Genomic DNA, 20,525 nt, shown 5'->3' with positions numbered 1-20,525 from the left:
GGATCTTACAATGACTTTTAACTCATTTTCACACATTTTCCTAAGAACATTCATATCTCCTTTGGAAATGCACAGAAAATCAAAAAGAGGGAAAAGAAACTTTCCACATGTCCTAGTGAACTGCTTACAGTTGATAGACCACTTGCCAGACTGTGAGTGTTTGTAGATAACTGCGAGGACACTAAGGCATCAATGCTTTCTTCAGTCTCTTCCAAGGAGTCCTAAAAAAGAAAGGGAAGAATCAGTGGGTTGGTTGATTTGTTTTTCTACAATGTCTTTTCACTTGAAAAACCACTTTCTTTCATAAATATTTGAGAATCAGATAAAAATATCTAGAGATCACTCCATTCCTAGGTTTTTCTCTTTTCCTCTCCAGTCAATCTGAATTATACCATCGGAGAAGCGGGCAGGGATAGGGGGTGGAGAGTGGGGTCTCCTTTCTAATGGTGCTTACTTTATGGAAAGAACATGAAATTTGGAATCATACAGACCTGGGTTCAATTCCTACCTCTAAGGTGATTCATGTTGGGCAATGTACTTACGTTACTTTAAAATTAAAAAAAAATTTGTGTGCACGTGCACACACACACACACACACTGCCAAGATGGTAAAGCATATCTCAAAAATCTCTCCACTAGGATGAACTAAATACTGGACTCTCATCTCAAATCCCAGATTCTACTTTTCCTTTCCCATTTCTTTTTCTCCTTCATGATAAAATGGTTGTTTTTTTTTGCCTAGTTATTTAAGTGATATATTTTCCTAGTAAAAATATTTCAAGAAATATAGATAAATGGAAACCAAAAACATATTAATGATCAAATTTCAATATTTTTGATTATATCATCACATATATATATATACACACACACATACATATATACACATAGATAGATTATATCATGCATACTGCTTTTTATTATGGACACTTTTTTGCTTCTCCTTTCCTCCTTCACCTCCTTTCACACCAGGTGAAATTAATATTTAGCATCCTGCTGCACATGTTACATTCCATGTCTTTCTCCTTGTTTATGTGAAAAATTGTATAAAAACATACACAAATCTAAGTATACATTCATGGGAATTTTTTTAACTATTGTTTTACAAATCAGGATTATGATGTACACTTCTGGGCTTGCTTTAAAAAAGTCTTTATTATAAGATACAGCATATTAAAAAGTACATAAAACATAGATATATAATATAATAACAAAATCAAATGATCAAGCAGAAGCTCCCGGTGTATCCTGTCCATATCACAAGCCCCTTCTCCACCCGGGAATAATTAATATTTTAACTCTTATGGTTAACCACATTCTTGCTTTTATTTATAGTTTAGCTGCATAAGCATATACTTTGAAACATAATGATTTTGTTTTGCATAATCATAATACTCTGAAACAAAATGATTTTGTTTTGCCTGGTTTTGAACTTTGTGTAAACATAATTAAATGCTATATATTCCTTTACGTTTTGCTTTTTTTGCTTAATATTGCCTTAAAATTCATCAAAATTGTGGCATATTTTTGTAGTCTGTTCATTTTTATTGTCATTTAATATTCCATTGTATGATATCCAAAACTTTATCCATTCTCTTGTTGCTGACTATTTGGATTATTTTCAGATTTTTTTCTATTGTGACCCAACACTGATATGTATATTCTGTGAATATGTATCCTGGCGCATATACACACACCACGGTATACACACAACACAGTATATATATTCACACACTCGAATATATACCAGTGAGAGGAATTGTCAAGTCAAGGGGTGAACATATCTCCACATGCTTATCTATATCATTTTAAAGATAATGTCAAATTTTCAGAAGTAGTTATACCAATTTACAGTCTAACCAGTAGTGTATGAGAGTTCCCTTTGCTCCACATCCTTGCCTGCAAACAGATGGTATTGTTAGATTTTTTTTTTTTTGCCAATCCAGTAGATGTTTATGGTCTTCATGATTTTAATTTTCATTTCTCTTATTACTAAGTTGAATACCATTTTGTGTTAATTGGCCAACTGGATTTCCTGTTTTGTGAAATACTTGTTCAAAAATTGCTTATTTTTATATTGGTTTATGGTAAGTTGTCACTTAACATCATCCATAGGTTCTTGAAAACTGCAACTTTAAGTGAAAGGATGTGCAGCAGGTCCTCAAATAATGTCACTTCATTAAAACATTGATGAGGAAAAAAATGGTTTAGTTATATGTCATTTTGCTGAAATTGGCAGTTTCCAAGAATCTGTTGATGATGTTAAATGAGAACTTATTGTAGTTGCCTTTTTCTCACTGATGAACTCACAAGATGAGCTGGAATAGCTTGTAGAATAGCATCTTGTAAGAAAGTGCTGGCTTCATGGATGAATTCTTCTAACATTTGAGGAAGAATTAATGCCAATTCCTGTCAAATTCTTCCAAAAATTGAAGAGGAGGGAACACTTCCAAACTAATTTTACGAAGCCAGCATACTCTGATAGCAAAGTCAGACAAGGATACTACCAAAAAAAGGAGAAATTGCAGGCCAATATCCATGATAAACCATAGATGCAAAGGTCCTCATCAAAATGCTAGCAAACTGAGTTCAACAGCACATGAAGAAGCTCATTCAACCTGACTAAGTGGGATTTATCCTTGGAATGGAAGGATGGTTTAACATAAACAAATCAATAGTTGTGATAAACTGCATTAACAGAATGAAGGATAAAACCCATATGATCATCTCAATAGATGCAGAGAAGGCACTTGACAAAATCAACATCTTTTCATACTAAAAACTCAACAAATGAGATAAAGAAAAAATTTACCTTAACATAAAACCATACATGACAAGCTCTTAGCTAACATTATACCCAACATTGAAAAGCTAAAACCATTTCCTCCAAGATCAGAAACAATACAGTATGCCTACTCTTACCCATTCTACTCCATATAGTGCTGGATGTCCCAGCCAGAGCAATTAAACAGGGAAAAGAAATAAAAGGCATCTAAATTGGAAAGGAAGAAGTAAAATTGTCTGTTTGCAGATGACGTGATTTTATATATAGAACACCCTAAAACTTCAGCAAAAAGCTGCCAAAACTAATAAGCTCTTTAATTCTGAAAAAAATGCATCCCTATTATTTTTTCAAATTGTCCCTTTTCTATATTTTTATGTTTTACTCTTTCTCGGTATACAATTACCCAGTAGTCATCACATAAAGTACCAGTCTTCATATTTCTTTACTTTCTTTTTAAAAGTGGGTATTAAAAAATTCAAACATTCACAAAATAGAAAGCATAGCATAATGAACCCTTATAACTGATTACCTAGTTTTAACAATTATCACTTTTCTGGCTATTTTCCTTGCTGCTAATTTTTTCTCCCACAACTTTATTGAGGTATGACTTACATACCACAAAATTTACCTATCGTATGCATGTAATTCAGTGATTTTTAGCAAATTTATAGTTGAGCAAACATCAATATGATCCAGTTTTAGTACATTTTCAACCCAATAAGTTCCCCCATGCCTGTTTGCAGTCAGTCCCTACTTCTTCACTCCCTGGCAACCATTAATCTGTTTTAATTTCCCTATCAATTTTCCTTTTATTGACATTTCATATAAATGTAATTATATGATATGTAGTTTTTCCTGGTTTCTTTTATTTAGCGTAATATTTTCAAGATTCATCCATGTTGTAGTGCGTGTCAGTACTTCATTTCTTTTTACTTCTGAATAATATATCATTGTATTCCATCTATTCACCAGACATTATTATTTTCACTTTTTGGCTATTATAACCATTCGTGTGTAAGTCTTTATGTGGACATATGTTTTCATTTCTCTTGGGTAGATACCTAGGATCAAAATTGTTATGTCATGTAGTAAATTTATGTTTAACTTTTAAAGAAATTGCCAAACTCTTTTAAAGAATGGCTGTAGGTAGCATTTTTCATTACCACTAGCAATGTAGGGGGTTCCAATTTCTCCGCATCCTCATCAACACTTATTATTATGTCTTTGTAATCACACCCATTCAAGAGGGTGTGAAGTGGTATCTCATTGTGATATTAATTTTCATTTCTCTGATAACTAATGATGTTGAACATATTTTAATGTGGCTATTAGGCATTTGTAAATCTTCTTGATTAAATGTCTATCCAAATCTTTTCCCCATTATTTAATATGATTATTTGTCTTTTTAATATTGAATGTAAGGGTTTTAAGAAATATATTCTAGATACAAGTCCTTTAACAAATATATAATTTGAAAACACTTTTCCAGTCTGTGGCTTGACTTTTCACATCTGTAATGGTGTCTTTTGAAGTGTAAACATTTTTCATTTTGATGAAATTCAATTTATCAGTTTTTTTTCTTGAATACATGCATCATGCTTTTGGTGCCATATCTAAGAATTCTTTGCCTAACTCAAAGTCATGGAGATTTTCTCCTAGGTTTTCTTTTAGAATTTTATGGTTTCTGTTCTTACATTTAGGTTTATAATCCATTTTGCATTACTTAGTTTCTGCATGGTATATGTTAAGAGTCAAAGTTCTTTTATGTTTTGTGGTATTTGGATATCCAGTTGTCCCGGTATGATTTGTTAAAAAGGTTATTCTTTCCCCACTGAAGTGCCAAAAATCAATTGGCCATAAAGTTGTTTTTTTTTTTTTTTCTGGAATCTCAACTCTATTCCACTGATTGCCAATGTTTATGCCAATACTGTGTTGTACTGATAACTATAACTGTAGAGTAAGTTTTTAAATCTAGTAGTATAAGTCTTCCAACTTTGCTCTTTAAAATTGATGTTGTTATTCTGGGTCCCGTATATTTTCATATAAATGGTAGAATCATAATTTCTATTTCCACAAAATTATCCTGCTTGTATTTTGATTGGGTTTGCATTGTCTACAAATTTATTTGGAGAGAATTTCCATCTTAAAAATATTGAATCTTCTAATCCATTAACAGAATTTATTTCTATTTATGTCTCCTTTAATTCAGAAATATTTTTGTTAATTTCAATGCACATGTATTATACTTTTAAAAAATGAATTTATTCCTTACTTTTGAAAATTATTTTTCATGCTATTATGAATGGAATTATATTCTTAATTTCATTTTCCAATTGATCATTGCTAGTATATATAAATACAGTTGATTTTTGTATATTGATCTTATCTCCTGTAACCTTGCTGAACTTGTTTATCAGTTCTAGTCATATTTTTGTAGATCCTTTAGTATCTTCTACATGCAGAATCATGTCATTTTCTTCTTTAGTATATTGATATAAATTATGCTGACAAATATTTTTATATAGACTCATTCTTCCACCCATACTTAGCATAAAACTTACTTATTGCTATTTTTATTCACTGCTAGATTTTAATTGATATTATATTTAAAGTTTTGCATCTATATTCGTAAACTAGTTTGACTTGTAGTTTTATTTTTTAAACTATTTTAAAAATCAAATCTGAGTGTCAAGATTATACTGGCTGCATACAATGAATGAAAAGATTTTAATGGTTTTCTAAGATCAGGAATAGTTTAATAGCTTAATAATGTTGGAATTAGTAATCCTTTAAAGGTTGAACATGAGTAAACTTTGAAATAATTTGATCTCACTGCCCACCTCTCTTTTGGAGGTAGATTTTAAAGTATTTTCCCAGTTTTTTGTACTATAGAAAATATTATTTCATTTTAGAACTCTAAGTTTCCTAGTTTGCTTTGGAAAAACTATCAGTACCATTTGACATTTGTGTTCTATTTCTTCCAAGGAGTGCATATTTTATTATAGCAATTACAGAAATCTGAATATCAGAATATTAGACTGGGAAATAACCTTTACAATAATCTAATTTAACCTTCTCATTCTAGAAATGAGTTTACTGAAACATTAATTTTCACATAATTTTGTCTCAGTTTAGAAGTGAATTTACTGGTGGTAACTTGAGATATAGCAATGTTGATATAAATATGTAATCAGATATGTCTAATAATATTTGGCTAAGGAAAATGTTAGGATCCCTCATTTCTCAGGTTTAGATTAAGTGATAAGACTTTAGCCAGAAATTGAAATCCCCAACATGTGTTTTCTTAGACATAACCTTCACTCATTAACATGATTACCCATTACATTTTCTAAGTTATTCTTTCAGTTTTCATGTGTTGACTGTGAAGACTAACAGGAAGAGATGACTGTATATCCTCTCTTTGCTCTCAACTCATCATCACCTAAAAGTGTAACCACTTGGAGCAAGATAATGCCCTTATTTCCTCCTCATCATTATATTTTCTTCCACATCCAACTTACCTTGTCTAAAGCCCCAGGGACAGACTTGCTTCTTATGCTTACGGTATCCTCTAAGTCTTCTGTAAATGACTCACTCAAATCTAACTCAGATCGACTCCGATCTGGAAGGTGGAAAGGAAAAAGAAAGACGTGAGTCAGCCTATTTTGTGAGAAGATTTCATTTTTTATTGCGAGTGTTTCACCTTTATTTCAATTCTTTTTAGGCACAGATCATAAATAGTGCCATGAAAGCAACAGTCGGAGTCAGTAACTTCATGCTGTTTATGATAACATACTTCCATTTTTAATAATATTTTGGTAATTGCCTTGGACTGAATTACACTTAGGTGTTCATGTTTCCTTCTATCACAGGAGGTTAAATGTGCTACTGTAAAATGCTATGTTTTAAGCTGTTTAAGGCAACTGCTTTGCTCCTAGACTTAGAAAAACTCTCTTAGAATGGGCCTTTAAATTTAGAAAAAAATAAAACATTAACAATTCTTGCTTGCAATATTTAGAGAATTCACTGTGTTTTCAGATTTGACAAAAATGCAATGCAACCTATTCTAAACTGCCACTTTGAAGTGATATAGTAAGTTCTTTTCACACAAAAATGAGAGGCTATAGATGCAATGAGAGGAAGTTCTATTTCTTAATGGACCAGAACAGTCTTTCATCAGAAGAACATCTTGTTTTCAGTTTTGAAAATATAAGTTACAGAGCAATAACACCTCTTAGTAATGCTTTGGACGGCTTACCAAGTCAGGACAGCTTATTTCCACACAATAGTTCTATACCAAAGCACTACTGAGATCAATATAGTTACTTATAAATGAGAAAGATTGGAGAGAGTAATCAAGTACTTAAGTTTGAATTGATGAAAAAAATAATGCAGAAGTGCTTAGCATAGGCCTGACACAGAGTATGTACTCAATTAACAGGAGCTGTTGAGTAGAAGTAGTAGTAGAAGTAGACCCTATGATGTTGGTTTCTAAACTAGTTTGAAAATTTAATTAACAGGTGAACAGTTTTTTACTCCTGAGCAAAATGTAGCAATAACCACACACATTTAGAAAACCCTTTGGGAGCTGGCTGGCTAGAAGAGACCCCTCAATTCAGCATACAGAATCCTGCCTTAGGCTTTGTGCATATATCATCATTAGGTAACAGGTAGCTTTTTAATGTTGAAGACTGCATCATGATTTTTATTCCATGTATGGGACATAAGCTTCATAATTATGACAAATTTCTCCAAAGAATTTTCTTAGTCATAGGTATTAACATTTCAAAATGAGTAATAGCTGCTTCAGAGGACTGTTGTGATAATGAAGTAAAATGACATATTTGAGTGTACCATACAAATGAAAGGGGTAATTATTAATACCTTAGTGCTGCTTGCAAATAACTTCTTATTTAAACCACAGAATGATTTTCTTTTGTCTATATGTAGGGGACTTCTGACTACTATATCAATCGAACTACCATTTCCTTGAACTCTGAGCAAGTGTTCTTATCTGTTATAGCAAATGTATCCTGGAACAATTTATATTTCCTACATTCAAATATTGATATTCTGATGTAGCACTGAAACTCGGTGATGATGCCTGGCAAGAGTATGTACTAAATAAATGGAATTTTCATGAATGTAAGGTGCCCAAAGCTTTACTTGGGTCTATCTTCAAGCAGTTCTTATGGAGTGGCCTACCACCATAGGTCAAAGAAGGGATGCTTATTTTTTAAAGCATGAAACATCCATTTAATACCATACATAGCAGTCAATTCCATTTGATTTAGTCATTTTAAACAATAGAGTAGGCACGTTGTAAATACCCACCTGAGGAGAGAGAGGTTCCAGACACTGCTATGGAAGGTGTGCCAGAAGTGTTTCTGCAGTGACTCTTTGTGAGCTCCTGAGAGGTACCTTCAATAGCAGCCAAATCCATGGAATTTTCAAAACCATACTCCTTCCCACAAAGTAAAAATGAGAAAAAAATTATACTGACTGTAATTTACTATAACATTCATCTATATAAATATACTTCAGTATAAACACCTTTATATGTATTACTATTTAAGAAGAGCTAATTGACATTTGAATGACCCTCACCAGGAGTCCATGTAACTCCAAAATTTACCATCAATAATTGCTATCCAAAATCTATTCTAAGAGGTTTGTTAATTAGTGCAAAAGGTATCTGGACAATTTCTCATTCCCCAAATCAATGAGTTTTCTAATATATGATTAATAAGAAAGATCACACAGGTACCCTCAATCTTATATGAAGGATGTATAATAATCTGGCAAGATTCACACTCTCAGAGTAGCACTCAAGCTTAGAACTCTGTTTGGTCCTATGTTGTTCCCTCTTTCGACATACCCTCTCTTCAACCATCCCTTACCTCTTCCACCCCCATTTAACAGAATACCATGTACCTTTTCCATCTAGAAGGCTGGCTGGTCAGAATATGGGTGGTTACATCTATTTTAGAATGACTTTCATGCATGGTACTTATCAATGTTCATAAAAAGATAAAGAGAGAAAACTTCCCAAGCTCACAGGAATAGTTATTTTTTTGTGTGGTATCTGCTTGTTAATAAGTGCTTGTACATGTGGCAGAATTCAGTCTGGGACTTGCTTTTATTGTAACATACGGTAAGGAAAATTCTGTCCCAACTTTGCCCATGACCATAGACCCACCTTTGCCCTGCCATAGACCAAGGCAGGGCTTGACTGCTGCCTCATCTGAAGCTTGCTTGAGTGTTAAAACAACAACTATAACAAATTTTGGACCTTTGCAGAACTGGGTTGAGGTTAAATGTCCATTCAAATTACATCATGGTATGATAATGATCACATCTAAAACAGATTTTTCAATTCTCCCTTCTGTAAACAATCAAAAAGTGTCTTTTGAAATCCTAGAGGAAGAATTCCCTCCCTGTTTCCCATATCTTAGACATTCAGGGACACTTTGATGAACTCACTACAGTGAAATGTGGCTTTCGCTTGCTTAACATGCTAATTGAGTATCTTATTATTCTCCAACACATAATACCTGTAGCTGGAGGTATATAGCTCCTAACTTCCTCTAATTGCCGTAGACAAGAAAAGTTTATCAGGAGTGTGACAGAGGTCAAATTGATAAATTAGTTTAGGTCAATTTTCAACACCTCTTCAAAAAGTTGTTCACACATGGAGTCCTCTAATGAAGCAAGACCAAGTTCCTTGGAGGCAATTATGTTAATGGCAAGTTTTCCCACAAGTGATCTGTGAGTATCATTAGTATTGAGCACTAATAGGCCAATTAATATTGCACTGTCATTAACAAGCAATACATACCCTGGAGGTTCAGGGTGTCAAGCCTAAAATTAATTGGTTACATCACAGTAGAGGACAGGTTAGAGACTTTCATGCTCTAAAAGTTTTCTGTGATGGTTAATATTAGGTGTATACTTGGTTGGATTGAGGGATGCCTAGATGGCTGATAAAGTATTATTCTGGGTGCGTCTGTAAGGGTGTTGCTAGAGGAGACTGACATTGGAGTCAGTGGACTGAGAGAGGAAGACCTACTCCCATTGTGGAGTGGGCAACATTCAATCAGCTGCCAGTGTGGCTAGAACAAAGCACATGAAAGAACAGGGAAAAGCAGCTTGTTTGCTGAGTCTGCTCACTCTTGCTCTTCCCTAGCTGCACCAGACACTTGGCTTCCCCTCCTCCTGCCCTTGAACATCAGACTCCAGGTTCTTCAGCCTTTAGACTCTGGGACTTGCACCAGCAGCCTCCCAGGGGCTCTTGGGCTTTCAGCTTCAGATGAGGGCTGCATTGTTGGCCTCCCTGGTTTTGAGGCATTCAGACTTGGATTGAGCCATCCTACTGTCTTCTCTCTTTCCGCAGCTTGCAGACAGCCTATCGTGGGACGTTGTCTTATAATCGTGTGAGCAAATTCTCCCTAATAAACTCCCTTATATATATATTATCAGTCCTATCCCTGTGGAGATCCCTGACTAATATATTTTCTTTCATGCTAAAGCAGAAAAGAACATTGAAACAAAGAGATGCTAAGAAATGGGAGAAATTGAGTTGTTACTTTGCTCATCATCTAATGCTATATACCTGCCATCTAATGCTATATACTTCCCTTTTAATGAAAGAGCAAATATACTTCATAAACTACTGTGCTGTCTTATTTTTATTCAATAGAAAGTACTTCTCTTTGTTTCTCTTTTTTCTCTTAGAAAAGACCAGCTTAGACCAGCTAGATTGCAAGAATGAGATCAACATAGGCACTGCCTACGTATATGTACAAATACTCTACTAAATTGCAGGGAATTTCTGTTGCGGAGATCTAGGTGCTTTTTAACAAAGAAATACACAAGTAGGGGCTGTTACCTTTGAGGGTATTAGCACATGAAAAGGGTGATTTCCCCCCTAATAATCTCAAATTGTACGTAGGAAGATAAACCTTGTTGTGAGAATAAACTTGATTAACTTATTGGTCATTGGACTGATTGTCAGCTGCTACCCACTGGGACAACTGTACTAGGTGTTAAATTTTTAAAAATACTTCTGTGTCAGTTGATAAACAGCACTACTCCCAGTCCATCCCCCACCTCCCTGTGCTCCCCCTCATCTATAAGCCCAGGTTTCCCCATAATTCCGGTTTAGTGCATGACATAGAAGGGCCCCCAGGATACTGCCCCAGCCTTGTGCCAGTGTCTGTTGTGATTTCTCAACATCCCTGCCAGACCGGTCACTAAGTAGTTTGAATATCATTCCTTTTTAGATTCCAAGAGGTGAGTGTATTCATCAACTATCCATGCACCTTTCTAGCTATTGAACAGAAATGGTTTGCTGACCTTAGCATAAATATTTATGAAGTTTTAAATATGCCTTTTATCTTCACAACTACAATTTAGACTATAAATGTTTAAATAAATCTATTACTGGTTTTCAATCTGTCTGAATGCTTTAACGGAATTTGACTACTCACCACCTCCACTATCTCTTTGTTTCAAAACCCAATCTCTCACATGGGGTATGACGATGGCTTACTGATTGCTTTTCTGGCTTTCACTCTTGTTCTCCTACAGCTGCTTCTCAGCACAGCCCCCAAATCCTGCTTAGAGGGAAGGCAGATTGTGTTACTCTTCTGCTCTAAAACCTCCAGTTTCCCCCATCTTAATCAGAGTGAATGCTGACTCCACACAGCACTCTTCAAGGCTTTATCCAGCCCTATGACCTCTTTGGATTCATTTCCTAGTTCACTTTGCCTCATTCATTCACCACAGCTGCATTGGCCTCCTTCCTCTTCCTTGAACATACCAGGTGTGCTCCCACCTCAGGGGCTCCACACTGGCTGTTCTTCTAGAGGCATTAAAAATATTTTAGAAACCGGCTGAGCAAGGGCACTGACCAATCAAGATGGAGGCCAGCTACAAGGAAGTAGAGCAGCCTTCCCTGCATGTACCTGCTGAATATCAGTGCTGTCTCTGCCTGGTGGAACACCTTGCCCCAGAAAACTACATTGCTAATTCTTTCACTTCCTTCAAGTCTTTGCTTGACTAGAGCCTGTCATATAGTAGGTTCTCATTAAATGTTGCCTGAGTCAAATAATTGTTTGTATTGTATGAACTCACTGCTCATATAAAGATTTATCAAATATAGACGCCAGTAATGTGGATGGAGCTTCCTGCTAAATAAAAAAAATCTAGTAAATGCTAATTCATTCCAAATATAACTTCCAACAGAATATTTAATAAAAGAGAATATTTTTCCCCAAATACTTTTTTCATATTCTTTAAAAAGAGAAAACCAATAGAAAATATAATTGATCACATATATATATATATAATGCAATTTAAGCCTTCATTATGTGTTGACCCCCTATTTTAACAGTTGTATAGAAAAGAAAATAAAAATTTCTACTTTAAAAACTAGATAAAAGTTCTACTTTTCCAGATTTAAATCTGTTTGGAAAAATTTGTGCACTCAACCTATGAATATTTTCTCTAAGAAGTAACAGAGAGGATCAAAATCAGAGCCTTCTAAAATATTTTATATTTATTTAAGCCATATAGCAACTTAAACCTCCATCATACAAGTGCTACCTTTGAACCTGGTCTTTCTCTTCCCTTTTTCATTTTGGGTTTCCTACCAGGAGCTAAGATGCAGGAGGTTCAGTCCTGATGAAGCTTCTACCTTTAAGCAGCATAAAGAACATGCTCTGATATATAGAGAGTTGAAACCTAGCCATGCTGCCGTGGTGAGGTTGAATTTCAGAGACTGGGTGTCTGATATGGTTTGGCTCTGTGTCCCTACCCAAATCTCATCTCGAACTGTAATCCCCACAATCTCCACGTGTCGAGGGAGGGACCTGGTGGCGGATGATTGAGTCATGGGGGAGGCTTCCCCTGTGCTGTTCTCGTGATGGTGAGTTCTCACGAGATTTGATGGTTTTATAAGTGTTTGACAGACTCTTTCTGCCATGATTGTAAGTTTCCTGAGGCCTCTGCAGCCTTGCAGAATTGTGAGTCAATTAAATCTCTTTTGTTTATAAATTACCCAATCTCTGGCAGTTCTTTATAGCAGTGTGAGAACGAACTAATACAGTGTTCATCAGGTTTGTGTACTTACTCTACTGATGACTGAGGTCACACTTCGTGTGCTTGGGGCTGGTGACCTCTGAGTGCCTGGGGTCACACCATTGCTCCGACTGCTCTTCGGGGTCCTAGGACCAGGTTCCTGGTCATTGAGATCTGATGAGCCAGTGCTTCCCCTAAATGAGAAAGCACATTCTGACTTTAACATGGAAGCAGAGCAGCAACCAAATACACAGGCAGACTAAAGCTGATGAGGAAACTGATAAGAACATGTGAACCACACTGAGTTCACAAGAGTCACACTGGAACTGCTTAGAAACTATCATGTCACCTTCCTCCTCAAAGGCGCTGAGGGGATCACTAGGCTTGTCCCCATTTGCCCCACAGTAATTAAACTTCACCCCATCTTTCTGATTTTGTTTCCTTCTGCTTACCAGCATTCTCTCAGCCAGTCCAGGTTTCCTACCATTTTCTCAACTCACCATCTTGACTTCCACCTCCTGAGGCCTTTGCTTACCTTGTCTCCACTTGTTATGCCCTCTTAACCACTCTCTGTCTATGCAAATCTTTCTCAGTCTTCAAGGGCAAATGAAGTCCAGCCTTCCCCATTAGGCCTTTCCTGTCAAGCACAAGCCTTGTCAACCTCTGTTCCACTCAATTCCTATTGACTTACGGTCTTTGGCAGACTACTGTATTTAGTATTTGACTGCAAAATGTCTTGTTTGGCTCCCTAATGGATCCACATATGTGAGCTTGGGTGTTTCATTAGACTATGAACTCCTTGGGAACAGAGTCCATGCCATAATTATCATGTATCTCCAGCAGCTTTGTAGTGCCTTAGTACAAAGAAGCCACTCAGTACATATTTAATCAAAGATTAGAAGTTACATTTCATTTCTCTGTGTTGTTTTAGTGTCTAATTCATGGTGCACATTTAATAAATATGGTACAAAAATAATGACATTTGGTAAATGAGCTTGAATCACTTTCATATGTGCTAACTATTCAATTCAATCCAATAACAATAAATGAAAAAGCAGTTCCTGCCCTTCAGGTGTTCACAATTTTCTTATTAAATGAGCTTCATAAGTCAACATAAATTTTGACAAGTTGGAGTTTAAGAGAAGTGTTTGTTCCCATTTTATTCTTTTCCCTCAGTGGGCACAAAATATGCTAAGTGGTAAAATAGAAGCCCTTATGAGTTTTACTCTCTCAGTTACTGTCTTAATGAGTTACAAATGCACATATAATAGTACACATCTTATTGGTAAAGCATACCAGCAGTGGTTAACAGTGATGAGGACTTACAGTTGAGCCAATAAGAGGAAAGACTAAATAGAATAAAGGAATATTTTTTAAAAGAATGTTTAAATGTGCACATATCATTACTAGAAGATAAATCAGGCAGAAGAATAGGCAATGACCATTGGATAGAACTGTCAACCACAACTCCTAAGTTTTTCCAAAGCTGTGCACCAGAGAAGTCATCAAAACCAAATTTGTCTTGGACCACATTACCAGCTACCACCACCTTCAATAATCATGAATAGCAGTGGTATTTACTTAGTATCTTCTAGGTGTTAGCCATTTTTCCATCCCCCAATATCCCTGTAAAATATGTTTTAGAATATTACTTAATATTTTTTAAATGAAGAAATTGAGTATTGGAGAGGTTAAATAATTATTCCATACATGTATGCATGTACACACACACATGCATACACACACTGACATACCACTATGCTATCATACAGTCAGCATGTGATACAATCAGCATAAAAACAGTATTGTCATCTACCCAAAGTCTGTGACCATTCTAGTTTCTCATACTGCTTACTCATCATTTCACTAAGAACAAATCATTCCAGCCAGGCAGGTTTTGCATTTATAGAATGAACTATCAAACAGAAGATAATCAAAGGAGCAAAGAGCTAGGAATTAGTTTCTTGGGACTTGATTAAGAGAATTATGAAAATGTTCTATGTTACTAAAGAGTGGTTACTAAAGGGTGGCATTTCTTTTTTACTAAACAGTCTCTGCAGAAAGGATCTCTGGTTTCCTCTTTGTAGAGATGGCACTCTAAGTAAATTACAGTACTATGAACTCAGCTGAGAAGATGTCTAAGACTGTGTCTGCTGATTCTGACAACAAGAGAGTAAAATTTTGTGATTAAGTAAATTGATACACTTTGGAATTCTAATTTTCTTGGTGATTTTCCTGAACCCTTCTACCTGAAGCATGGCATTTCTACATTTGGCAACAGTTAGCCATATTTGTACTGTTCCAAGTATTTCTGCTCATCTCAGAGGTCCTACTTAGGAGAGGCATAGAGACTTTCCCATTGATGCTGTACTGTGACCATAGGTTCTCTAGAACAATGTTAACACAAAAATATGTCTCCCTACTGTTTCAGGTAAAATCTCCTTTAAAAAGAAAGGGCAGGAGTGAATCTTGCAGAAATGAGCCAAGAAGTTATGAAACAAAGGGACTCATGTGAGTGTTTCTGCTTGTGTGTGTGCGGAAGGTCCTCCCAGAGCCAGGTGGTTTTGAGAAACGCCCCATCATGGATTAGCCTTGCTGAAACCAAACGTGCTACTTATGTAGAAGCTCTGGCAGAGGTTGATTAATTGTGGTGATGACATTCAAGAGGTTATCCTGTAATAAGGAAAAAATTCTTGTGATTGTAAGTCAGCTACTGCAAATTATCATTGCCAGCAGCATTATCTCAAAAATGACATAGACTTTCACATTTGTCCTTGACATTTACTGTGAGCTTCTCAAAATTTTTTTTCCAGTTGATTAAACTCAAAAAAAGGTTTAGTCTAATAAGGCATATTGTCATAAATATTGGGTGCCAACTCATTTAGAAGTTATGTAAAATATGACATAAAATACATGAATCTTTGCCACTTAAATTGGAAAAGGATAAAAGCTATGTCAAGTCAAAATTAAAGTTGCGAAGTGTAAAGGTCAACTAAGAAAAAGCTGTTTTTTGATCCAGCTAAAACGTGGTTAAGTAAAAACTGGCAAGAAAGAGATACATTTATCTCATTGTAAAAGGCCCAAATGTGGGGATATGTCACTGTCTGGGAGTTTGAATATTCTGGGTTGCTGAAAGACACATTTTCCAGATTAGGAAAGAGTTTCATTTACTTTACCTTATGAAATATACTTTAAAAGCCTTCTGTTTTGTTATCTCTAATTCCATGGGTAGGGTAAACACATCTGACAGCAATAATTTCAGTATACTTACAATGACCCTGTGTAGCAGATGCATCTGAATGTTTGTTCCAAGCTAGGGAATCCAGGAGTGGCCAGCCCTGAGGTTTGTTTCTTACCTATGAAAACATTTGAGCCCCTGGCCCGTCTCATGGAACACAGGCCATACTGGGGATTGAGGCCCTGAGTTTTGGGTTACATGAAGGTTTCCAGGTGGAGGTCGTTTTGGGGGAAGGTTTTAAGTGAAAATGCTATATAAACTGCATTATTATTTGCAAGCGGTTGTGGTTTTCCTGCCCAGCCCACCACTGCTGGACTCTGTCCCCTGTGTGTAAGATGCTAATAAAATCGTATGTCTCGTTTCCTTGCTCTGAGTCTCTTGAACCTGGCAGCTTCCCTATTGAGGTTAATAGGGGTTCAGCACAGCACCATGTTGCTCCAAAATCTTGATAACAGCTTCCCAGATATACCCATTTCTAGACAGAGGATCCAAGGATAGCGGGCAGAGATTACGATGTAATTGCCTTTCTGGTTTACATAAAGGTCTCCTAGGAGTTGTAGCCAGGAAATAATTTCCCAGGATCCAACCTTCCCAGAGTGGCTGACAGTGTTGAGCCTGTTCCCATATGATTAAATGTATGCTCTCCTAAGGCAGCACGAACCTGAGAGATCCTAAAACTCACTGGGACAATGAGACTAATGTGCAGTACAACACAGAGACAATGCACAATATTCTTTCTGAGGTTTATGAGTTTTCTTAACTTCTTAAAGTTATTTTGGATCTACAATGAATATGCAGGAAAGATGGCCAAGGAAGGTTGCAGTTAGAAAGTGAGATGAGCCTGCTAAATGGGAAAGAGATAACTAAAAATGAATGTAGCTCAATCTTCTAGTCTTTGGTGATCCCCAAGTGCTGTGTCTTTATTAACAGTCTTATGTGAGATGAGTGGCCCTCATCCTCAGATGCACATTAGAAACTCCTGGGGAGCTATTAAAACTCCCATGTCCAGACTATACTGAGGCTAGTCACAGGGGACTCTGGGTGTGGGTGTGGGATCTAGGTGCCAGCATGTTTTAAAACTCCCCAGGTGATTCCAATATGAAGCCAAGGCTGAAAACCACTGTGCTAAGCTGTGGATAAAAGTTCATTGATCTCAGACATCTCTTCATCTGCATTGCTCCCTCCACTTCTACCACTATTTTTTTTTTTTTAATTCAGCAGTACTGACATGAAAAGAGCTAAGCTGTTCTTGTGGTTCAGACTGTGATACACGGAAGGATACTTTGTCTTAGTGAGTGAATGTGTTGCACTAGGAGTCAGCAAACTATGGCTTGTGGACGTATTTGGGCCCACTAAATGTTTCTATATAGCCGTGTGCTTAGAGTAGTTTTTACACTTTTAAATCGTTGAAAAAAATCAAAAGAAGAATAATATTTTGTGACATATGAATAAACATTATATGAAATTCAAATTTCAGTGCCCATAAATAAAATTTGATTGGAATTCAGGCAGCCCATTCATTCATGTACTGTCTATACTGCTTCCATGTTCTGACAGCAAAGTTGAGTAGTTGAGACAGAGATCATATGGCCCACAAAGTCGAAAATATTATCTATACCTTTACAGAAAAGGTTTGTTGATCTCTGTGTGTATGCCAGTTTGGGGAAAAACCCTAAGTATGTTTTTCCTCTGCTCTCACAGTACTACAACAATCATCAATCATCACAGAAGACTTCTGTGAATAAAGGTGTGGGGTTTTTCCCCACACAGCAAGCAGCAGACACCAGCTGGATGTCTTCTAATTAAATTCTGACACTATCTATGCAAAGAGAGTGTCAGATCCCACAGGGTGAGGACTCAGTCCCCAAGACTGTCCTCCCCCAGACACCAGTCACAAGTCCAGGCTTTTAGAACTTCTGACCAACTGTCTTCACTTTGGGGTTCTTACGACCCCTCTTTGTGTTTGATTAGCTGGAGCGGCTCACAGAACTCAGGGAAACACTTACATCGACCAGTTTATTATAAAGGATATTACAAAAGATACAGATAAAGAGATGCGTAGGGTGAGGTATGGGGATAGGACTACAGAGCTTCCATGCCCTCCATGTGCGTACCACCTTCCTGGCACCTCCACATGTGTGGCTATCCAGAATTTCTCTGAACTCTGTCCTCTTGGATTTTTATGGAGGCTTCATTACATAGGCATGATTGACAACCATGTAAAAATGTGATTGGACAGAAAGTGCACGATCTAAACCTAGCAAGGCCCATCTGTTCAGACTTTTCTTGGTTTCTCTGTGTAGCATTCCTTCCTCTAAGTTATGAGGCAGGGTTCTCCGGAATGAGGGTCTTTTGAACCATAATCAGGTTAGAGTCCTGCTTTGGCAGGTGAAAGAGGGACAGCAGAAGGTCAGAGAGAGAGATTATGTTTTCTGAGGCCTAAAGTGACCCAACAGTATAACAAGGACTATGGGAGTTAGGAGGCAGGAACTACGGATGAAAAGCTATATATATATATTAACACCACAGTGCCTATGCACACAGACACGCACACACACACACACATAGATGAGTCTATTTAAAAACAACACTCTTTGGAGAAGCCAATACACCCAAAAGAAGTAAATCTCAGGTATTGGGTGTTTGTGTGTGAAACTCAGGCCCAAGTGAGCATCATAGGATCCCTTGAAAGCAGAATTAGGGAAGCAGAGAGATGAGAAAGACATGGAAATTCCTCAAGCAGCTTCCGTAGCTGCAATGTCCCCTTAAGTCACTGGCCTTCTATGGCTTACTCACACATATCTTCCTTTTCCTTTTTGGAAAAAGGACAAGAGTAGTATAAGGCAGTGGGCACTCAATGAAATTGTGCCAAATGAATCCTAATGTTAATTATAGAAATAGCTTTATAATTCGACTTAATAAAAAAAACTGCGTTGTTTGGTGGTTTTAAAATGTTTAGTGTTTCCTTGATGGATTTGTTCCCTTTAAGAAGACTCCCTCTAAAATGGAGGAGACAGTTACCATGAGGAAGGGACTCCAGCTGGGGATGAAGAAATAGATCTTAAGAACAGGTGGTACTCTCAACATGATAAAGTTTTTGTTTTTTAGCATCCCATTAAAATCCTGATCTAATTTCTTATTTCTGAATAATGACCAGAAACCGTTTTGAGGAGAGAGGCCAGCGGCCATGAAAAGCCTTGGGTCAATTAGAAGTCGGGGGCAAGAAGAAAGCCAACTACCTTCCCCCATAGACACACAAAAAAGGAAGTGTTTAACAGAACTTAACTTTCAGCAACTAAATGAAACAAATACTTACTCCATACTTAAAGAATTGCCAACCTCTTGTTCTGAGTAGGATGTTATATTGCATATAAGAAGATAGGTATTAAGGCATCCAAAGCCATCTACATCCTGGTCCAACTTACCTCTCCATCTCCTCATCTCTTGTACACCACACTTCAATTTTTATACTCTAGAAACTCTGAACAGTTTCTTTTCAGCACACACAGTCTGCTTTATGTCTATTTTCCTTTGTACTTTTTATTTCCTCTGTGTAGAATGCTCTTCCTATCTTTCTTTACCTGGCCAAGTCCTTCTCATTTCTTAAAAGCTGCTTAGGGATCACCTCAATGAAGCTTACCTGAATCCTTTGGAAGGATAAATGCCTATCTTTGGTTTTCCCATAGCACGCAGAACATCTTTTTAAAATCGTATTACTATATTGTATTTAAATTATTTGTTTAGTTATCCCAGCCTTCCTGCTAAATTGGAAGCTCATAAAAGGGTGGAATAGTATTACTGTCTAAGAACTTCCACATTTACCATCTGGCATATATAGTACTAGGTCAATAATGTTAGCAGAGCTGTGTGTTGAATTCATTTGTATGAATAGAATGCATACATGACCAAGTCACATATCTCTGCTCTTCAATGATTTGTAGAAGAAGAAAGGCCATCTATTGTATCTTAGCTACCCTGAGAATGGTAACATGTCACATAATACATATTTAGGTAGCAGTGAGTAAAAGGGCAATTTACTAAATTGGAGGAGGGGAATGTGTTAGATTTAGTTCATAGAAATAGAGCATGCCGAGACAGTGAATCCACGGGAAACAATTGGAGAAACAGACAAAACAGCAAGGAGGGGGCTTCAAGCTTACAATCATTTGATCACAGGAATGAAGCATGGGTGTGGCTGAATTACTGAGCCTCCATACCTTCTCACATTATTGACATTATAATGAGGAAAGTCACACATAATATAAAGTAAACAGAAATCAGGGGCTGAACAATGGTCTGACAAACTGCATCTTTGAAGGAGGTCTGAGAGCAGTTTGGGAGGGAGGTTGTAGCAGACTCTGTCAGTGTCCCTGCCCATTTGCCCTCAGCACTCACCTCTACCCACAGAATCTTGGTTACTGG

At 36.6% G+C, this 20,525-nt stretch overlaps 1 protein-coding gene across 3 annotated transcripts in view; it reads right to left on the bottom strand.

The window, feature by feature from the left end:
- The window catches only part of SYTL5 (synaptotagmin like 5), a 214,776-nt gene that overhangs the window by 27,116 nt on the left and 167,135 nt on the right, over window positions 1–20,525 (bottom strand). For all 3 annotated transcript variants that reach the window (XM_063634338.1, XM_063634339.1, XM_055268696.2), the window contains 4 exons: window positions 12,918–13,059; window positions 8,120–8,249; window positions 6,307–6,407; window positions 129–221 (listed from right to left, as the gene is read on the bottom strand). In XM_063634338.1, coding sequence (XP_063490408.1) covers window positions 129–221; window positions 6,307–6,407; window positions 8,120–8,249; window positions 12,918–13,059 — 466 coding nt within the window. The remainder of the gene's footprint in view (window positions 1–128; window positions 222–6,306; window positions 6,408–8,119; window positions 8,250–12,917; window positions 13,060–20,525) is intronic.

This window comes from Symphalangus syndactylus, chromosome X, assembly GCF_028878055.3.
Source record: "Symphalangus syndactylus isolate Jambi chromosome X, NHGRI_mSymSyn1-v2.1_pri, whole genome shotgun sequence".
Lineage (NCBI taxonomy): Eukaryota > Metazoa > Chordata > Mammalia > Primates > Hylobatidae > Symphalangus > Symphalangus syndactylus.
Note: the sequence above shows the minus strand (reverse complement) of the source record. Positions and strands in the feature narration are given on the sequence as shown.